This window comes from Ursus arctos, unplaced genomic scaffold, assembly GCF_023065955.2.
Source record: "Ursus arctos isolate Adak ecotype North America unplaced genomic scaffold, UrsArc2.0 scaffold_2, whole genome shotgun sequence".
Taxonomy (NCBI): Eukaryota; Metazoa; Chordata; class Mammalia; order Carnivora; family Ursidae; genus Ursus; species Ursus arctos.
The window spans coordinates 67,438,773-67,456,322 of record NW_026622874.1 but is presented as its reverse complement, the minus strand read 5'-3'; the positions used below and the strand labels follow the sequence as shown (position 1 = coordinate 67,456,322).

General features: G+C 66.6%; 1 protein-coding gene across 1 annotated transcript; it reads left to right on the top strand.

The window, feature by feature from the left end:
• The first annotated feature begins 473 nt into the window (after nt 1-473).
• Nucleotides 474-16,491, top strand: CASKIN1 (CASK interacting protein 1). Its single transcript, XM_048224924.2, is given in 21 exon segments — nt 474-567; nt 5,805-5,856; nt 5,970-6,067; nt 6,298-6,443; nt 6,543-6,638; nt 6,767-6,897; nt 7,290-7,398; nt 7,478-7,586; nt 7,677-7,744; nt 7,746-7,772; nt 7,955-8,072; nt 9,109-9,210; nt 9,314-9,402; nt 9,479-9,563; nt 9,653-9,744; nt 10,511-10,621; nt 10,703-10,804; nt 12,184-12,322; nt 12,403-14,439; nt 15,092-15,518; nt 16,025-16,491. Coding segments are annotated over 21 exon segments (4,332 nt in total). The 3' UTR covers nt 16,125-16,491.
• Nucleotides 16,492-17,550: the final 1,059 nt, after the last annotated feature.

Sequence of the window (17,550 nt, the reverse complement as noted above, 5' to 3'; positions counted from 1 at the left end):
AGCCCCCACCCCGGCGGCTGCCTCCCCGGCCCCTGGCGGTCGCCCCGGGCCGCCGGCTGTCCGCAGAGGCCGGCGCGGCCCGCACGTGGGGAGGGGGCGTCTCGGGAGCACGGGGCCCGCGGTAGGGGCGGAGCCAAGGAGCCGGGCGCGCGGTCGGCGCGGGCGGACGGAGGTCAGCGGCCGCCGGAGGGGGACCCAGGCGTCCGGGAGGCGGCGCCAGGTGCCGCGCCCCCGCCCTGGGCCGCCCCCCGCCCGTGACGCGCTCCCCGCCCCTCGGCGCCGGGAGCCCGAGCCCGAGCCCGAACCCGAGCCCGAGCCCGAGCCCGAGCCCGAGGACAGCGCGGGGCGCGGGCGGCGGAAAAGGCGGCGGGGGAGGCAGGAGGATGCGGCCGGGGCCGCGGGGCCGCCGCCGCCGCCTCTGAGCCGCGCCGAGCGCACGGAGCGCAGCCGCGTCGCTGCGGCCGGGCCGCGCCATGGGGAAGGAGCAAGAGCTGGTGCAGGCGGTGAAGGCGGAGGACGTGGGGACCGCGCAGAGGCTGCTGCAGAGGCCGCGGCCCGGGAAGGCCAGTGAGTGTGGGGGGCGCGGGCGGGCGGGGGCCACCGCGGGCGCCGGCCCCCCCACCCCTCCCGGAGCGGGCAGGCGAGGGGGATGCTGTCGTGTCCCCGGGGGCGGGGCGGGGCCAGCAGCGCCCAGACCCTCGGTCCGCACCCCCGCCCCCAGCGCCGGAGGAGGGGCGGCACCGAGCGCCCGGCGGTCCCCGGGCCCCCGAGCCGGCAACCTGGCCGCGGGCGTCCCCCTCCCTCCCCGGGCTATGGGCTGACAGCTGGAAGGCTCTGCTGGACCGTCAAAGGGCGAGGCGGATGCCGCCCCCCCTTCCCCACCGTGGAGAGAGGGAGGGGGCCCCGGCGGTGAGGGGCGACCGCAGGGCTGCCGGTCCCTGTCAGATCCCCTCCCCGCCCCATGTTTAATAACACGCTTTGCAGGGAATGGGGGGCAGGACCATGCTGGGGGTGTGGCTGCCCAGGCATGGCCGGCCGGGGGCCATTTACTCATGGGGGAGCAGAGGCCCAAGGTCGCCCAGCCCAGGGCAGGCTGTGCTCCAGGCAGGTGCAGACCCTGCAACGGACCCTGGTCCTCTCTGGCTTCCTTGCTGGGAAAGGGGCTGGGGAGGGGGGGAGGGGGCTCCCACTAGCCATCCTGAGCTTGCGCTGTGAGGGCCCCTGGGAAGGGTTGGGAGCTTGGAGTCCTGATCCTAGCACTCATCCCAGCTCAGCCCAGAGCCTCCCCGGGGGCCACTGGAGATGGATGGATGGGTGTGTGGACCAGCTGCATGTGCGGCTGCGCACGTCAGGCCGTGTCAGTGTGTCGGGGCACCTGTGCAGGCCGGGCAGGGCTCCGCAGGATGGCACGTGGGGTCTGGGTGCCCCACTCCCCACCCCACCCCCAGAGACTGTCTGTAACCCAGGGAGGCCCCTCCCCTCTCTCCAGGAAGCATGCTGAGAACTGAGCCGGCCTTGGCGCTGGTGATGGGGGCAGGTCCTTGAGCTGCAGGAAGACCCCTCCGGCTGCAGCCCCGTCCGCTCCCTGCAGTTGGAGAGCCTTGCGGGATCGCGTGTACAGGCTGGCTCTGCCCTCCACACCTGAGGCCCACAGATGGTCTACCGGTTGGGGCCGGCTTCAGGGCCTCAGGGCTCAGAAACGGAGGACTTCCAGGCAGAGGCAGCCCATAGCCAAGCCTTGAAAGCAGGTGGAGAGATTGAGAGCTGGAAGGCTAGGTAAAGGTTTCCACCTAGTGGCCATGTGACCTTGGGCACCGAGGACTCTGGCGCTCTGGGCCTCAGTCTCCTTATCTGTAGGATGGGGACATTTGCGGTCCCTGCCTCATAGCATTGTTGGAAGCACAGCGGGAAAGCACACCGGAAGCCCAGGCACTTCGTAAGTGCTCAGGAAATGCGAACTATGACCGGTTCCTCAGGCAGCCCAGGATGGGCTTCCAGGGAAGTGGGGCATCAGATTCGGCCATCCAGGGGAGGTGCGGGGACTTGTCCCTCTACCTGGGTGTCCACCTGGAACTTTGCATTTGTCCCTGGCTGGTCTGCCTTCTGGGAGAGACACCTGCCCTGGCCCCCGTTTCTGGGCTGTCTGACTCACAGGGGCGGGCATAATAAATCAGAGAAATCCCTCCATGAATTAGCTCAGTTGTCATGGTAACGCTGGCCTGCTTTGGAGTAAGATGTATTTTGATTCAGCAAAGTACAGCTGGAGTTTGGGCCATGGGGTGGGGGGCACCCAGCGGTGCTCTCTCAGGCCACCCCGGACTCTGAATCCAGAGGTCTTCCCATGACCCTTGTTTCCATGACCTCCACCCCCTGCCGGCACCTTCCCTCCACCCCAACTGCTGAGTGTTGCCCCGGGGTCTGTCAGCCCTGCCATCCTGCCTCGAAGGGAGCCTCGCCTGGAATGCATGCTCGCACCAGGACCCTTGGCCGCTGTCCTTGAGAGGAAGGAGACAGTGCTCTGGAGGGAGATGCCAGGGTGGCGCTGGCCTTCCTTCTGCCCCCCCCCCGTCCCCTTCCCCGAATTCACTGCAGACTACAGACCAGCGAGCCTATGTCCTCTCACCTTGGCCCACTAACACTTCCCTTGCAGCGTCTGGCCCAGAGCTCCCTGCCTGCCCTGGGGAGGCTGAGGGAGTGCCCTGCCCTGTGCTGCCCCCGTAGGCCAGGACCACATCACTTCAGGGGACAGACGTGGCTCTGTGGAGCCGGCACACCAGTGGCCTCTGTGGCTGGAGGAGCATCTAGACGGGGGTAGAGGGAGGCCGTGAGGGCAGGGTGGGAGAGGGGTTGAGGCCAGCTCCCCCAGGGCCTCTGCAGCCTGGAGTTTGGGGCTGACCTCAAGGGCAGGGATGGTCCTGGAAAGCAGTTAGAGGACTGAGTGACAGGAGCTGGCAGAGCCCACAACGTGGGGTGGGGTGGGGGTGAAGTCTATGCCCATTACCCACGTGGGGGCTGCAGGACTGAGTGCCCTTGTGGAAAAGAGAAAGGGGGCTCCTGGAGGGGTTTCTGGGGCTTTCATCTTGGTCCCCACTTGTCGCACTGATGCTCCCCCCCCCCCCAAGTGCTCAGGCCCCTCCGGCCATGCCTGCTCCGGCTAAGTTCAGAGTGCCTGTGTCTGTGAAGGCCTGCCTCCCTGGCACCAGGCGGGCTTCAGGTGTGCGACCTCCCTGGGAGCCCAGGGTCCCCCATGTGAATGGGGGGGTGCTCCAAGACCTCAGGCTCCCCTCCACCCATTCCAGCTACTTCCTTCTCTGAGGAGACCTGCAGCAGGGAGGGGGTGAGACGACCTTGCGAGACCCCCACCCCTTGTATAGTCTTCTGGATGGAGACTCCCCCTCCCCACTGGTGTCTGTGCCACATTCTGGATCTTGACCTCTAGTCCCTCTGAAATGTCAGTGCCTGCAGGTGTGGCCAGGCTGGGGCGGGGGAGACCTGGTTCTGCTGGAACTAACAAGAAGGGGCAGCAAACGTCAGAGCTGGGCCGAGTGTTTGGGGGCGGGGGGGACATCCTGAGCATGGCCCTGGGTGGGAGAGGGGGCGCTACGGGACAGCATTGTGGTGGTGGAGGCTATCAGTTAGGGCGCCGGCTTACCCAGCACCTCATAGGTGCCCGGCACTGTTTCAGCCGCCAAGGATACAGCAGTGAGCAAAATAGGTGAAAAAACCCTCACCCTTCTGGAGCTTGTACTTTAGTGCTGGAGACGGACAACAACCAAGATAAATGGCAGTGATAGGAGCTAGAGAGAGAACTGCAACAGACACAGGACAGCGTGGGGTTGCTGGTCTAGGTGGGGAGCCCCGCGGGGCTTCTCCGAGCAGGTGACATACAGATAAAGTCCTGAAGGACGTGAGGGAGGGAGACATGGGGATAACCAGGGGAAGACCAAAACCCCACACATACAGCATGTGCAAAGGCCCTGTGGCAGGGGCGGCCGGTGTGTGGGAGCATCCTCAAGGAGGCTCGTGTAGCTGGGAGAGGAGTGATGAGAAAGTCAGAGTGAAGCAGGAGGGTTGTGTCTTGTGGGCCGTTGTCCAGTGCTGGCCCTCAGCCCCAGTGACATGGGAGCCGTTGGAGGGTCTTCAGGAGAGGAGTGGTGGCAGTGGGATCTGACTCATGTTCTCACAGGGTCCCCCTGACCTCAGTGGTGTGGAGGACAGACTGAGGGGCAGGGTAGAAGCAGGGATGCCAGTACGGAAGTGATCCTTTGAGAGATGCTGGCCTGGTCAGGGTGGGGACATGGCAGTGGTGGGAAGTGGTGGGATTCCGAGTGTGCTTTGAGATGGTCTTTGCTGATGGAGACACTATAAGGTACTTAGGGCTGACTCCGAGGTTTTGGCCTGGCCCACCGAGGGAAAGGCAGTGTTGCTACCGCCCTTAGACGGACGTCAGGGCCCGCAAAGTGTCTGAGCAGAGGGGAAGGAGTGGGGCCGTGGAGGTGCCTCCACTCCGCTCTGTGCGGGAGGAGCCCCTCGCTGGAGAGGGTGGGGGTGGGATTCCCACAGAGCTAATATTAGTAACTGCCGCTTATCGATGGACTCTGTGCCAGACCCTTCATGCTTTAAGGGTGGACACTCCCTTAGGCCTATGCGGCTGGCCCCATTACCCCCTTTGTGCTCAAGGCCAAGGCCATAGGGCTAGTAAGGGCCCAGTGAGGGTTTGAACTTGGGTCCATCTGTCTTCATGGGGTTTGTGGACCATTGGGGCCTCACACCCTGCATCCAGCAGCTGAGAGCCGAGGCTGGAGCGGCCTGGGGTGCTGTGGGTTACCCAGCCGGTCCTGGAGCAGCCCCTCTGTGACTCGACTCCCTTGGGTTCCTGCTGTCAGGGACCCCCACCCCCACCCCTGTCCTGGGCCTGGACAAAGGGGCTTCTGTCCCGCCAGCCCCTCCCTCACGGAGTGACTGACCCACAAATGGGTTATGTAACCATGGCCCAGACAGGCAGGGGCTTGGCCTGAGTCCGGCTGGCCCTGAGCCCACAGGGAGGGCGTCGGTGGGCTCCCCTCCTCTAGTAGTCAGCTGGTGGAGGCCAGGATGGAGGCAGCCCAGGAGGAAACTGGGGCCCCAGAGGGAGGGCTTGGGCCCCTTGGGCTTTGGGTGGACTGATCCCAGGACCCAAATGGCCCCCGGAGATGTGGTGGCCGTTCTTGTGTGGTCACTCAGGGGCACCAGCCCACTTGCCTGCCTCCCCTTCCTGCCTTGCCAGGCGGGACTCATCCACATGGGCAGGCCCAGGGCTGGGAATGCGGGGAGGCTGCACCCTGAAAATGCAGATCTTCCCCCAGAGATACCCCAATTTCCGGGTGTTCCAGCCTTCCCAGGCCACCCCCGGCCCCATCTGGGTCCTTCTGAGAAACAGATTGTGCCGGCTCTCTCCCTCCCGCCGTCGGCAGGTGCCTCGCCAGCGTCCCCGAGGAGGGGGTGCATGTGCACATGTGTGCGTGTGCCTGTGTGGGTGCAGCTCTGGCTTCCATCCCCGCGTGGGGACAGGCCCGGAGCCCTTGGCTCTGAGAACTTGCCAACACCTTAGTTCGGTGGGAAACCAGGGTCCAAAAGTTGGTACCTGGAGCTGACTGCAGAGCACAGAGTTGAACGAATGAAGGAACGTTTCTGGATGAAAGACTGAAGACAGCAGCTTTGGCTCCGAGCCTGCCGGGGAACTAGCCAGAGCCCTCCGCCTGCTCTTGGGCTGCCCAGAGGGCCTGGACCGAGCCTCCCTCACTGTCTCTCTCCCACCCCCCTAGAGCTCCTGGGCTCCACCAAGAAGATCAATGTCAACTTTCAGGACCCCGACGGGTGAGTTCTCAGATGGGGAGTGCCAGGCTGGCATGGGGTCTGGGGGCGGGGGGCTCCTGTGGAAGGCCGGGTGGCCCGGCTCCTTGCCCATTCATGCCTGTCGCCTGCCCCAGCTTCTCTGCCCTGCACCACGCGGCCCTGAATGGCAACACAGAACTGATCACCCTGCTGCTGGAGGCCCAGGCTGCTGTGGACATCAAGGACAACAAAGGCAAGGCCCACCAGGGACCTCAGCGCCAGGGTGGGGGGTGGGGGGGATGGGGTGGGTCAAGGTCCAGGGTGGAGTCCCTTGAGACCTAAGTGGTCCCACAGTGGAGGCTCCAGCCCAGAGTCTCGGTCTGTGTCGAGGCGGGTTTTCCTGGGATCAGCATCCTGCAGGCCGGGGTCAGGTGCAGGGTCAAGGGCTGGCTCCTAACGGCCCCCCACCCCGCCTGCTCCCAGGCATGCGGCCGCTGCACTACGCGGCGTGGCAGGGCCGGAAGGAGCCCATGAAGCTGGTGCTGAAAGCGGGCTCAGCGGTGAACATCCCATCCGACGAGGGCCACATCCCTCTGCACCTGGCAGCCCAGCATGGTCACTATGATGTGGTGAGGAGCACCCGGGGGCGTGGGGGACGGGCGCCGGGGCGCCGGGGCGGGACGAGCCCTGGCCGCCCGGGGGGCTGAGCGCGTCCCGTGGCCCCGCAGTCAGAGATGCTGCTGCAGCACCAGTCCAACCCGTGCATGGTGGACAACTCCGGGAAGACGCCCCTAGACCTGGCCTGTGAGTTCGGCCGCGTCGGGGTAAGTCTCCCCAGAGGGCGGAGTGGGGCTCTGTGTGCTCCGGCTGCCCCCAGGAGGGGTGGCAGCGGGGGGGCACGGCCGTGACCCCCCACCCCGCTTCCGGCCCCCCCCCCGACCCCTCCCTCCAGGTGGTCCAGTTGCTCCTGAGCAGCAACATGTGTGCGGCCTTGCTGGAGCCTCGGCCGGGGGATGCCACGGACCCCAACGGCACCAGCCCCCTGCACCTGGCGGCCAAGAACGGCCATATCGACATCATCAGGTATGGCCTTGCGGGGTGGGGGGAGGGGGCTGAGGAGTGACCTCTACAGCCCTAGACCGGGGCTCTGGTGGGACCTTGCCACTTGCTGGGAGACCTGGTGGACGCACTTAGCATCCCTGAGACTCTGTTCTCCCCTCTGTGAAGTGGGCATCCCAGCAGCAGCTGCGCTAGGATGACCCGACAGCTGTTCCGTCAGCACAGGGTGGGGGAAGGCAGGCAGCACTTCCACAAATGCTCGGTCGCTGTCACACACCGTGTTGTTGGGGAGGCTGGGGGGACGGGGGCTCACCCTTGGACCTGGGAATGGGGGCCCAGCAGGGGGGGTGGGATGGAAGGCCCCTGCTGTAAGGGGCTGCCTGCTCCGACCTTCCTTCCACCGGCCTTTCTCCCAGACTCCTCCTCCAAGCCGGCATTGACATTAACCGCCAGACCAAGGCCGGCACAGCCCTGCACGAGGCTGCACTCTGTGGGAAGACAGAAGTGGTTCGGCTACTGCTGGATGTGAGTCAGGGGGCCGAGGGAGCGGGGCCCGGTGGGAGCATGGGGTCTCCTAACAGGCCACACCTTCTGGCACCTGCAGAATGGGATTAACGCCCACGTGAGGAACACCTACAGCCAGACGGCCCTGGACATTGTGCACCAGTTCACCACGTCCCAGGCCAGCAAGGAGATCAAGCAGCTGCTGCGAGGTGGGCCTGGGGCAGAGGCGGGGGCCCTGGGGGAGTCGGGGGGCCAGGCCAGCTCGCAGGACTGGGGGGGTCTGCCTCCTGTGTCCCCAGAGGCCTCGGCAGCCCTACAGGTCCGGGCGACCAAGGATTATTGCAACAATTACGACCTGACCAGCCTCAAATGTGAAAGCTGGGGACATCATCACGGTAAGGCCAGCCTGGGGCTGCCGGAGAAGGATGGGCAGGACCCGGGGCGCTCAGCCCACAGCACCCCCGTGCAGCACCTGGGGAGTTTGGGGGTCTCGGCGGGAGGCCTAGGTCACCCACCCACTTGACCTGGACCTGGAGGGGTGTCTCCCTGAGCACACTCCCCCACCTCACCTGGCCAGGTCCTCGAGCAGCATCCGGATGGCCGGTGGAAGGGCTGTATCCATGACAACCGGACAGGCAACGACCGGGTGGGCTACTTTCCATCCTCCCTGGGCGAGGCCATTGTGAAGCGAGCAGGCAAGTCCCACCCAGGCCTGGGTTTGGGGGCCAGAAGGAAGCAAGTGCACGTGTGTGTTGGGTGGCAAGGCCATTGCTAGGTGTGGGGTCCCGAGTGGGGTCCTGCCAGCTGTCTCGTCAGTGGCCCCACACCGATTCCAGCATTTATTTAATAGGCAGTGCGCACCAGCCGCTAGCTGTAGATGGTGACCCAGAGGGACAGCATTCTTGGTCTCAAGCTCACCCCGAGGCAGGGAGGGGAGCAGGGGCAGTGAAGTCAATACACAAGCAAATGTGCCAACTAACGCCATAGACAACGTGGATGGAGACCTGCTTTTTGTTTGTTTCTATTAGTTCCAGGGTAACATTTAGTGACTCATCAGTTGCACAGAGACCTGCGTTTTAGATAGGGTGGTCAGAGAAGGCGCTACGAAGTGGGAGGGGCTGGCCCCGGGCAGAGCGCCCCAAAGGCTGGAATCACATATGCTAAGGCACTGGGGCAGGAGGCAGGAGATGTCGGGTCCTAAAGGAGCCAGCACAGCAGGGCTGGCTCAGAGTGAGGAATGGGGGTGCGGGGCGAGGCCACAGGGGTTGGATTGCTTTCAGACAGGATCGGTGAGATGGCGTCCCTCCTAGAGAGGACGTGGAGATCGACAGGGAGGGGACAGAGGGGTGCCAATGTGGAGGCATGGCCGGCCCACTCAGGGTCACCTAGGCTTCTGGGGACCTCTCGCCTCTCCATGCTCCCCTGGCAGAGAGGAGATGCACTCTCTGCCCTCCCCATACCCCACCCAGGACCACAGGGCCGCTGGCAGAATGGCCTGGCCTGGGCCCTCTTGCCACAGTGTCCTGCTCTCAAACGTGTAGGGCGGGGAGAGGTCTTCTGAGTCTCTCTCAGCTCCTAGGAGACAGCCGGGGCCAGAGGAGGCTGCAGTGCTGACCTGAAGGGCCTCTGCTCTGCCCAGGCTCTGGGGCCAGGCCAGGGAAGTCCCCTCGCCACGTCAGGTCCCCAGGCCAGGCTGGTCCAAGATTCAGTGAGGCTATGCTCGGCCTACAGGTTCCCGAGCAGGTGCTGAGCCAAGCCCATCACAGGCGGGCAGTTCATCAGGGCCCTCCGTGCCCCCCGAGGAGATCTGGGTGCTGAGGAAGCCTTTTGCAGGTAAGTGGGGGAGTTCTGGAGGTCAGGGCGGCAATATTTCCTTGAGGCAACACCCCGTTTGGGCCAGGCCAGCACTGGCCAACGAGGCTCCCTGTGTCGGCAGGTGGGGACCGCGGTGGCAGCTTGAGCGCCGGGGCCGGTGCAAGAGGCAGCGGGGGCCACACCCTGCACGCGGGCTCCGAAGGGGTCAAGGTAGGTGGCCTGGGGGCAGGGCCAGGGTGGCTGGGGCGCAGAGCAGCTCTGGCCAGCCTTCCTGTCTGGGTTGTAGCTCCTGGCGACGGTGCTCTCACAGAAGTCCGTCTCCGAGTCCGGCCCCGGGGACAGCCCCGTCAAGCCTCCAGAGGGCTCCACAGGTAAGAGCAAGGATGCAACCCCACCGGCCTGGCAAGGAGGTGCCCCCCCCCCCAGCAGCCCCTACCCTACCACACCCTCTCGTCCCCAGGTGCGGCCCGGGCCCAGCCTCCCGCGGCCCATGCGGGGCAGGTGTATGGGGATCAGCCGCCCAGGAAGCTGGAGCCGGCCTCGGAGGGCAAGGTACAGGGCCCGGGCTGGCTGCGGGGAGGGGCTCCCGGGCAGCCTGCTTGGTCTGGCCACAGCGTGGCCAGGGGCCCTTGACCGGCCAGGCTCGTACTTCTGTCTGTCAGTCTGTGTGTAGGTGTTGTCTACCGTGTGGGTTGCGTGTGTGAGCTGGTGAGTCCGGGAGCTGCGATGTGGGCGTGAGGTGAGCAGGGGATGTGCCGGTGTGTGGGTGGTGATGCCGAGCCGGGCACGTGCACGCGTGTGTGCATGTGTGTGTGTGTGTAGGAGGCTTGGGTGTGAGGCAAGACCAGGTGTGTGCGGGGGTCAGAAGGCCCCTGTGTGCTGGGAAGGTGTGAGCTGCTGGCTATTTCCTCCTGCACACCTCTGGACAGAGCCCACCTGCTCGGGAGTGGAGGGGCTGCTCTGGCCGTGCCGTCTGTGGCTGCGTTCCTGAGCCCCCCACGTGGGGCCACTGCAGGGTGTCCCTGGTGCAGGAACAGGGGGATGGGCAGGGAAGCCTGTGAATCGGACAGCAGCTGGACCCTTCTGGAGGAGACCGCGGGAGGAGGCCGGACGGCCAACGGAGTTCACCGCAGTGGCATCCGGGATCACAGCGTGAGGAGGAACGCCGGGGCCAGGCTGCCCCGGGCCTGGCCGCAGGGGGACCAGCGGACGGCGGACTGAGTGGCTGAGCAGAGGAGAAGCCGGCTTGGTGGCCGGGGTGCACGGCTGGCGGGCGAGCGGCCGGGCGAGCCTGCAGCGGCTGCCTTGTGTCTTCCAGAGTGCGGAGGCCGTGAGCCAGTGGCTCGCCACGTTCCAGCTGCAGCTCTACGCCCCCAATTTCATCAGCGCGGGCTATGACCTGCCCACCATCAGCCGCATGACCCCAGAGGTGAGCTGCCCAGAGGCTGGCCGCCAGCCATGACCGAGCTGGGCCCCCAGCCTCCTGCTCACAGGCCTCTCCTCTCCGTAGGACCTCACGGCCATTGGGGTCACCAAGCCGGGCCACCGGAAGAAGATCACCGCGGAGATCAGCGGCCTGAGCCTCCCCGACTGGCTACCTGAGCACAAACCTGTAAGGCTCCCTACACCCCAGTGGCTGTGCCCGGGGTGGCCAGACAGACAGACAGACTGCCTCCCTGGCTACAGCCCCCACCCGCCCTCTGGGGCTCCAGGGAGAGAACAGAGGATGGCTCTGTCCGTCCATCTGTCTGTCCATCACGGGCACCGGAGCCAGACCTCCCGCGGCAGGGGCAGACACAGCGGCCTCTGGGGGCTGTAGGGCAAGGGGAGCCGGAAGCCAGGAGGGGCCCCTCTGCAGTACAGAGACCCCTCCACCCTTAGGCAGCCACGCAGGCACACCACGTGGCACCCAGCAGAGCCGCCCAGTGCGTTCGCAGCCTGACACCTAGAGGACCCCGTGCTGATGGGAAGGGCTTGCACGCATCCACGCCCGTGCATGGGGAGGACGTGTGTCTGCTTCGTGTCCATAGACAGCACATGTGCACCAAATATAGTCAAGGCGCCTGCTGACGACTGCATGCACACACCCACACTTCCAGCTGCACGTGCTGGCTGCGTGGACGGCGGACACCCACACAGACTGCGGGCTGGGCCGTCACCAGCAGTCACAGTGTGGTGTGACAGGGTCTGGGCCTGGGTAAGGTGGGCCTGAGGCCCATCACATCTCCGCTGCCCAGGAGCCTCGCGCTGAGCTGCGGGATAGACTGCACCGGCACCCAAAGCGCCCAGGGCTGTGGGTTGGTGACAGGCGGGGTCCTGCTCACCCGCCCCAGCTCAGCCCGCTCAGTCAGCGACTCAGGGGTGCCCCCGAGGAGCACATCCCTGTCCCGTGGGCAAGTCGCTCTGTGCACCTGGGGGTGACTGAGTGTGCCGCGTGTCAGTGGGGAGCGATGTCCAGCTGTGAGTGTGGACAGGTGGTTCTGGGTGAAGAGCATCATGGGTAGTTACATGCGTGTGTGCTGTGGCTATGTGACCTGTGCCCAACGTGGGTGTGGAAATGGGCGTGAGCATGACGTGGAAGGTGTTGGTGCCCGTGTATGGCTGGAATGCAGGCTGCGTGTACGTGTGTATCTAGTCGGTGGCACCGCGTGTCTGTGTCCGTGACGTGCAAGCCGTGTCCCCCTGGGTGCTATCTCCGGGGCTGCCTTGGCAGGTGAGGAAGTGCGTTCTTCCCCTCCCCCAAATGGTGTCCTGAGGAGAGGGTCGTCCCTGTGTGTGTGTGTTTGCGTGTGTTCACACAGGCGTGCGAGCTGGCCTTGGGCTCCTACTGAGGTCACGCTGTCTCCAAAGCTGACACCTCTGGCCTGTCCATTTGTCCTTCTGTCTGTCTGTGCCAGGCTGGCCCGGTGCCCCTACCCCCGAAAGCTCTGAATAGAGAGCAGGGTGTGGCCAGCCAGCTGGGGCTGCCCTTTGCGTCCTCTCGCCCCACAGGCGAACCTGGCGGTGTGGCTGTCCATGATCGGCCTGGCCCAGTACTACAAGGTGCTGGTGGACAACGGCTATGAGAACATCGACTTCATCACCGACATCACCTGGGAGGACCTGCAGGAGATTGGCATCACTAAACTGGGTGAGGCGCTGGCGCTGGCCCCCGCTGTCTCCTGGTCCCTGCTCCCCTCCCGGGACTGACCTGCCCTGTGCCCCACTCAGGACACCAGAAGAAGCTGATGCTGGCGGTGAGGAAACTGGCGGAGCTGCAGAAGGCTGAGTACGCCAAGTACGAGGGGGGACCCCTGCGCCGGAAGGCCCCACAGTCGCTCGAAGTGATGGCCATTGAATCGCCAACCCCGCCCGAGCCAGCCCCGGCTGAGTGCCAGTCTCCTAAGATGACCACCTTCCAGGACAGCGAGCTCAGCGGTGAGCTGCAGGCTGCCATGACTGGCCCGGCAGAGGGGGCTGCCACCGCCACTGCCGAGAAGCCCTCCAACCACCTGCCCCCCACACCGAGGGCCTCCGTGCGGCAGGAGCCCGGCCTGGGTGGACAGGCACGGCACATGAGCAGCTCTCAGGAGCTGCTGGGTGATGGACCCCCTGGGCCTGGCAGCCCCATGTCACGAAGCCAGGAGTACCTGCTGGATGAGGGGCCGGCCCCTGGCACCCCACCCAAGGAGACCCGGCCCAGCCGCCACGGCCATAGTGTCAAGCGGGCCAGTGTGCCCCCAGTGCCGGGCAAGCCACGGCAGGTCCTTCCTCCAGGTGCCAGCCACTTTACGCCCCCTCAGACACCCACTAAAGCCCAGCCAGGCTCCCCTCAGGCCCTGGGGGGGCCTCATGGTCCCACCCCAGCCACAGCCAAGGTGAAGCCCACCCCACAGCTGCTGCCACCAACAGAGCGACCCATGTCACCCCGCTCGCTGCCTCAGTCACCCACACACCGTGGCTTTGCCTACGTGCTACCCCAGCCCGTGGAGAGCGATGCAGGGCCAGCTGCTCCCGGGCCTGCACCTGCGGCCGCGCCCCCGCCCGTGCCCACGCTGTGCCTACCGCCGGAGGCCGACGTAGAGCCAGGGCGGCCCAAGAAGCGTGCCCACAGCCTGAATCGCTATGCAGCATCCGACAGTGAGCCAGAGCGGGACGAGCTGTTGGTGCCAGCTGCAGCGGGGCCCTATGCCACCGTCCAGCGGCGTGTGGGCCGGAGCCACTCGGTGCGCGCGCCTGCCGGCACCGACAAGAACGTCAACCGCAGCCAGTCTTTCGCCGTGCGGCCCCGAAAGAAGGGGCCACCCCCGCCCCCGCCCAAGCGTTCCAGCTCAGCCATGGCCAGCGCCAACCTGGCCGACGAGTCGGTGCCAGATGCTGAGACAGAGGGGGTTGGGACTGAGGATGGCCGGCTGGGGGTGCGGGCCCAGCGCCGGCGGGCTAGTGACCTGGCCGGCAGCGTGGACACAGGCAGTGCCGGCAGCGTGAAGAGCATCGCAGCCATGCTAGAGCTGTCCTCCATTGGGGGTGGGGGCCGAGCGGCCCGCAGGCCCCCAGAGGGCCACCCCACGCCTCGCCCTGCCAGCCCGGAGCCAGGCCGGGTAGCCACAGTGTTGGCCTCAGTGAAGCACAAGGAAGCCATCGGGCCCGACGGCGAGGTGGTGAACCGGCGCCGCACGCTCAGCGGGCCCGTCACAGGACTTCTGGCCACTGCCCGCCGCGGGCCTGGGGAGTCAGGGGGGCCTCCGGATCATGGCCACCTTGTGGAGGAGGGTACCACCCGGCAGCGGTCTCGAGGGCCAGCCAAGGCTGAGGCGAGTGTGGAGGGCCCGCCCCTGGCCAGGGTAGAGGCCAGTGCCACACTCAAAAGGCGCATCCGAGCCAAGCAGAGCCAGCAGGAGAACGTCAAGTTCATCCTGACTGAGTCTGACACGGTCAAGCGCCGGCCCAAGGCCAAGGAGAGGGAGGCAGGTCCCGATCCACCACCGCCACTGTCCGTGTACCAGAACGGCACCGGCACCGTGCGCCGTAGACCCACCTCTGAGCAGGCGGGGCCCCCGGAGCTGCCCCCCCCACCCCCACCTGCAGAACCCCCACCCTCCGACCTGCTGCACCTCCCCCCTCTGCCCCCGCCTGACACCGATACCCGGAAGCCAGCCAAGCCGCCAGTCTCTCCTAAGCCCGTGCTGGCTCAGCCCGTGCCCAAGATCCAGGGCTCACCCACACCTGCCTCCAAGAAGGTGCCGCTGCCAGGTCCTGGCAGCCCAGGTAGGTGCCGGAGCCGGCTGGGGAAGGGCCCCTCCCCACCTCCCCACCTCCCCACCTCCCCACTCCATGGTCTGAGGGGTTTTCCTCTGGGATTTGAGCAAGGCCAGGTGGAATGGGGTGGGGAAGTGTCCTCAGACCCGCTCATCCACCCACTCACTGGACAGCTCTGCCGGCCCAGAACTGGGAGGAGGGTGGATGTTCGTCACCTTGCTCAGTGAAGGAGGCACAGAATCCCGTGGATAACAGCACCTGTCGAGGGAGGACAGGTGCACGGGGCTGGGTCACGGAGAACTCTGACCAGGCTGGAGAGTGACACAGCACAAGAGGGAGGGAGCGGGCTTCCAAGCAGAAAGATCAGAGGTGCAAAAGCCCTGTGGTATTCAAGCAACCGGACGCACCTGAAGGGGGACTGGGGGGACGGGTTTGGGGCGGCCGCGGGCTGGTACGCATAGTGGAGCGCGCCCCCTGGCGGCTGCAGGGAGCCTGGCGTCTGAGGGGCAGCGGGGGGCCGGGGCCGGCCGAACCCACGCCGACCGCGGCGTCTCCGCTCCCGGGGGCGAGGCGGGGCGCTGCGGCAGGGCTCCTATCCGGGTGGGTAGCGCACGCGTAGCGCCGCCTCCCGCCCCCGGTGCGAGTGTCCTCCTCCCCGCAGAGGTGAAGCGCGCCCACGGCACGCCGCCGCCCGTGTCTCCCAAGCCGCCGCCGCCGCCCACGGCGCCCAAGCCGGCCAAGGCCGCGGCGGGGCTGCAGTCGGGCAGTGCCAGCCCGTCCCCCGCGCCCTCGCCGGCTCGCCAGCCGCCCGCCGCCCTCGCCAAGCCGGCCAGCACGCCGCCCTCGCTGAGCGCCAGCCCCGCCAAGCCCCCGTCCCCCGGAGCGCCCGCGCTGCACGTGCCCGCCAAGCCTCCGCGCGCCGCCGCCGCCGCCGCCGCCGCCGCCGCCGCCGGGCCCCCTGCCGCGCCCGACGGCGCCTCGCCGGGAGACAGCGCCCGGCAGAAGCTGGAGGAGACGAGCGCGTGCCTGGCGGCGGCGCTGCAAGCCGTAGAGGAGAAGATCCGGCAGGAGGACGCGCAGGGCGCACGGTAAGTGCGGGGCGGGGTCCGGGGGCGGGGGGCCGAGTCTGCGCGCCGCCCTGGCCCGCGCGCGCTCCGAGGCTGCGGTGAGCAGGTGGGAGTCGGGGGGGGGCGGGGGGGGCCCTGTGGAGCTCGGCCGCGGGACGGGGGTGGGATGTGTGGGGGAGGGAGCGGGGGTCGAGCAGTGAAGGGCGGGACCCGGGGCAGCGGGGACGGGCTCGAGCCGTGAGGGGCGGGATCCGGAGCAGCGGGGGCGGGGTCGAGCCGTGCTGGGGGACCAGGGGACAGTAGCGGGAGCTGAGTCGAGCCGTGAGGGGCGGGACCCGGAGCAGCGGGGGCGGGGTCGAGCCGCGCCGGGGGGCTGGGGCAGCGGGGGCGGGGCCGCGCCGTGAGGGGCGGGACCCGGAGCAGCGGGGGCGGGGTCGAGCCGCGCCGGGGGGCTTGGGGCAGCGGGGCGGGGCCGCGGCGGGGTGTGCCGCGCATGCGCCGCCCGCTCATGCCGTGCCCGCCCCCAGGCCCTCGTCCGCGGAGGAGAAGAGCACAGGCAGCATACTGGACGACATCGGCAGCATGTTCGACGACCTGGCGGACCAGCTGGACGCCATGCTGGAGTGACGCGGCCGCTCACGTCGGGCCCGCCCGCGCCGCCGGGGCCCCGGCCCGCACACTGACCTTTACCTCAGGGTGGGCACCTCTGGGCGCAGTGCGAGCGGGCAGGGCGGCCAGCCGACGGGGGCCAGGCGCAGGGGACGGAGGCGGGCCCGTGCCGCCCGTTCCCTGCACAAGCACAACTCCTGCCCCTGGACCCAAGCCGGATGCCCGGCCTTGAGGACTGCCTGGCCAGGGGACCCAAGGGCTCTGGGTAAACGCTGCTGCCCGGTGGGTGCCCGTTCCTGTCTGCTGTTCCCCGTGCAATAACTGCTGGGCGACCCGCCCACCCATGCCAGGCTCTGCCTGCCGCGGGTGCAGGAGGGGCGCCCCCCCCCCCCCGCCCTGAGCCCAGGCTGGGCCTGCCCGGGCAGGCAGCGGGAGGTGGGCAGCAGCTTTGGCCCCCTCCCCAATCTGTGGCAGAGCACAGGCCTATGCCCAGCACAGAACTGCCCATTGGGGACTTCTGCCGGCCGCTCCAGCGCAGCACAAGGGGCTGGGGCTGGGGTTGCGCCCCTGCTCCACTGTACCCCCCAGAATATAAGCTATCGAGAGTATTAATTTATTGGGAATGAGCTGAGGCAGATTTCCCCAGAGAAACAAAAAGGTATAACTTTAACAAATATATATTTAAAGAAAGAAAAAAATATTATTGATTCTATAGAAAACCATTTACCAACTGTAAGGACACTGAAGTCTAGCTCAAGACAAAAACTGTTAGAGGCCCTGGCCATCTGTCTGTCCATCTTTCCCTCCCTCTGTCCAGGACCCCTGGCCCAGTAGCACAAACAGGAGGCTGGGGTCTGGGAGGGTCCATGCTCCGCTAGGGCCTCCCCTCCTCCCTCTCTCTCCTAACTTCTCTGCGTCTGAAGAACTCGAAGGATGTGCCTTGCTTGCTGCTGGGCTGTGTCCTCCACACCGTGGAGCTGGTGGGGAGGGCTCCCTGCTCTCCGGGGTGCTGGTGGGAGGTGCGCCTGGGTCTCGGGGGAGCTGTGTGTGCAACGTGGGCACGCCAGCCAGGTGACATTGGCGGGTGCAGGGCATGCATGCCAGGCTGCGTGTGGCGCGTGTGAGGGTGTGCCTGACCCTCCCTCCCCAGGGCCCTCACCCATCCAAGTTCCCATGGACGCTTCTGCTCATGGTCCCAGGCTGTGTCGTGTGGTCGTTCTTGCCCTCTCTCTTCCTCTCTCTCCCCCTTTCCAAAAACTACTGACTGGCCTCCTCTATTGTGTTTGCTGATCCACGTGTGTTGGGCACAACTTTGACATTTCTTAAAAAAAAAAAAATTAACGCCGAAAACCAGCGGTTGTGATGCGGGCGGGCAGAGGGGATCGGCCAAGGTGGCATCTGGGCGTTTGGGGCCCCTTCCAACTGTCATGCCCTGATACTTCCC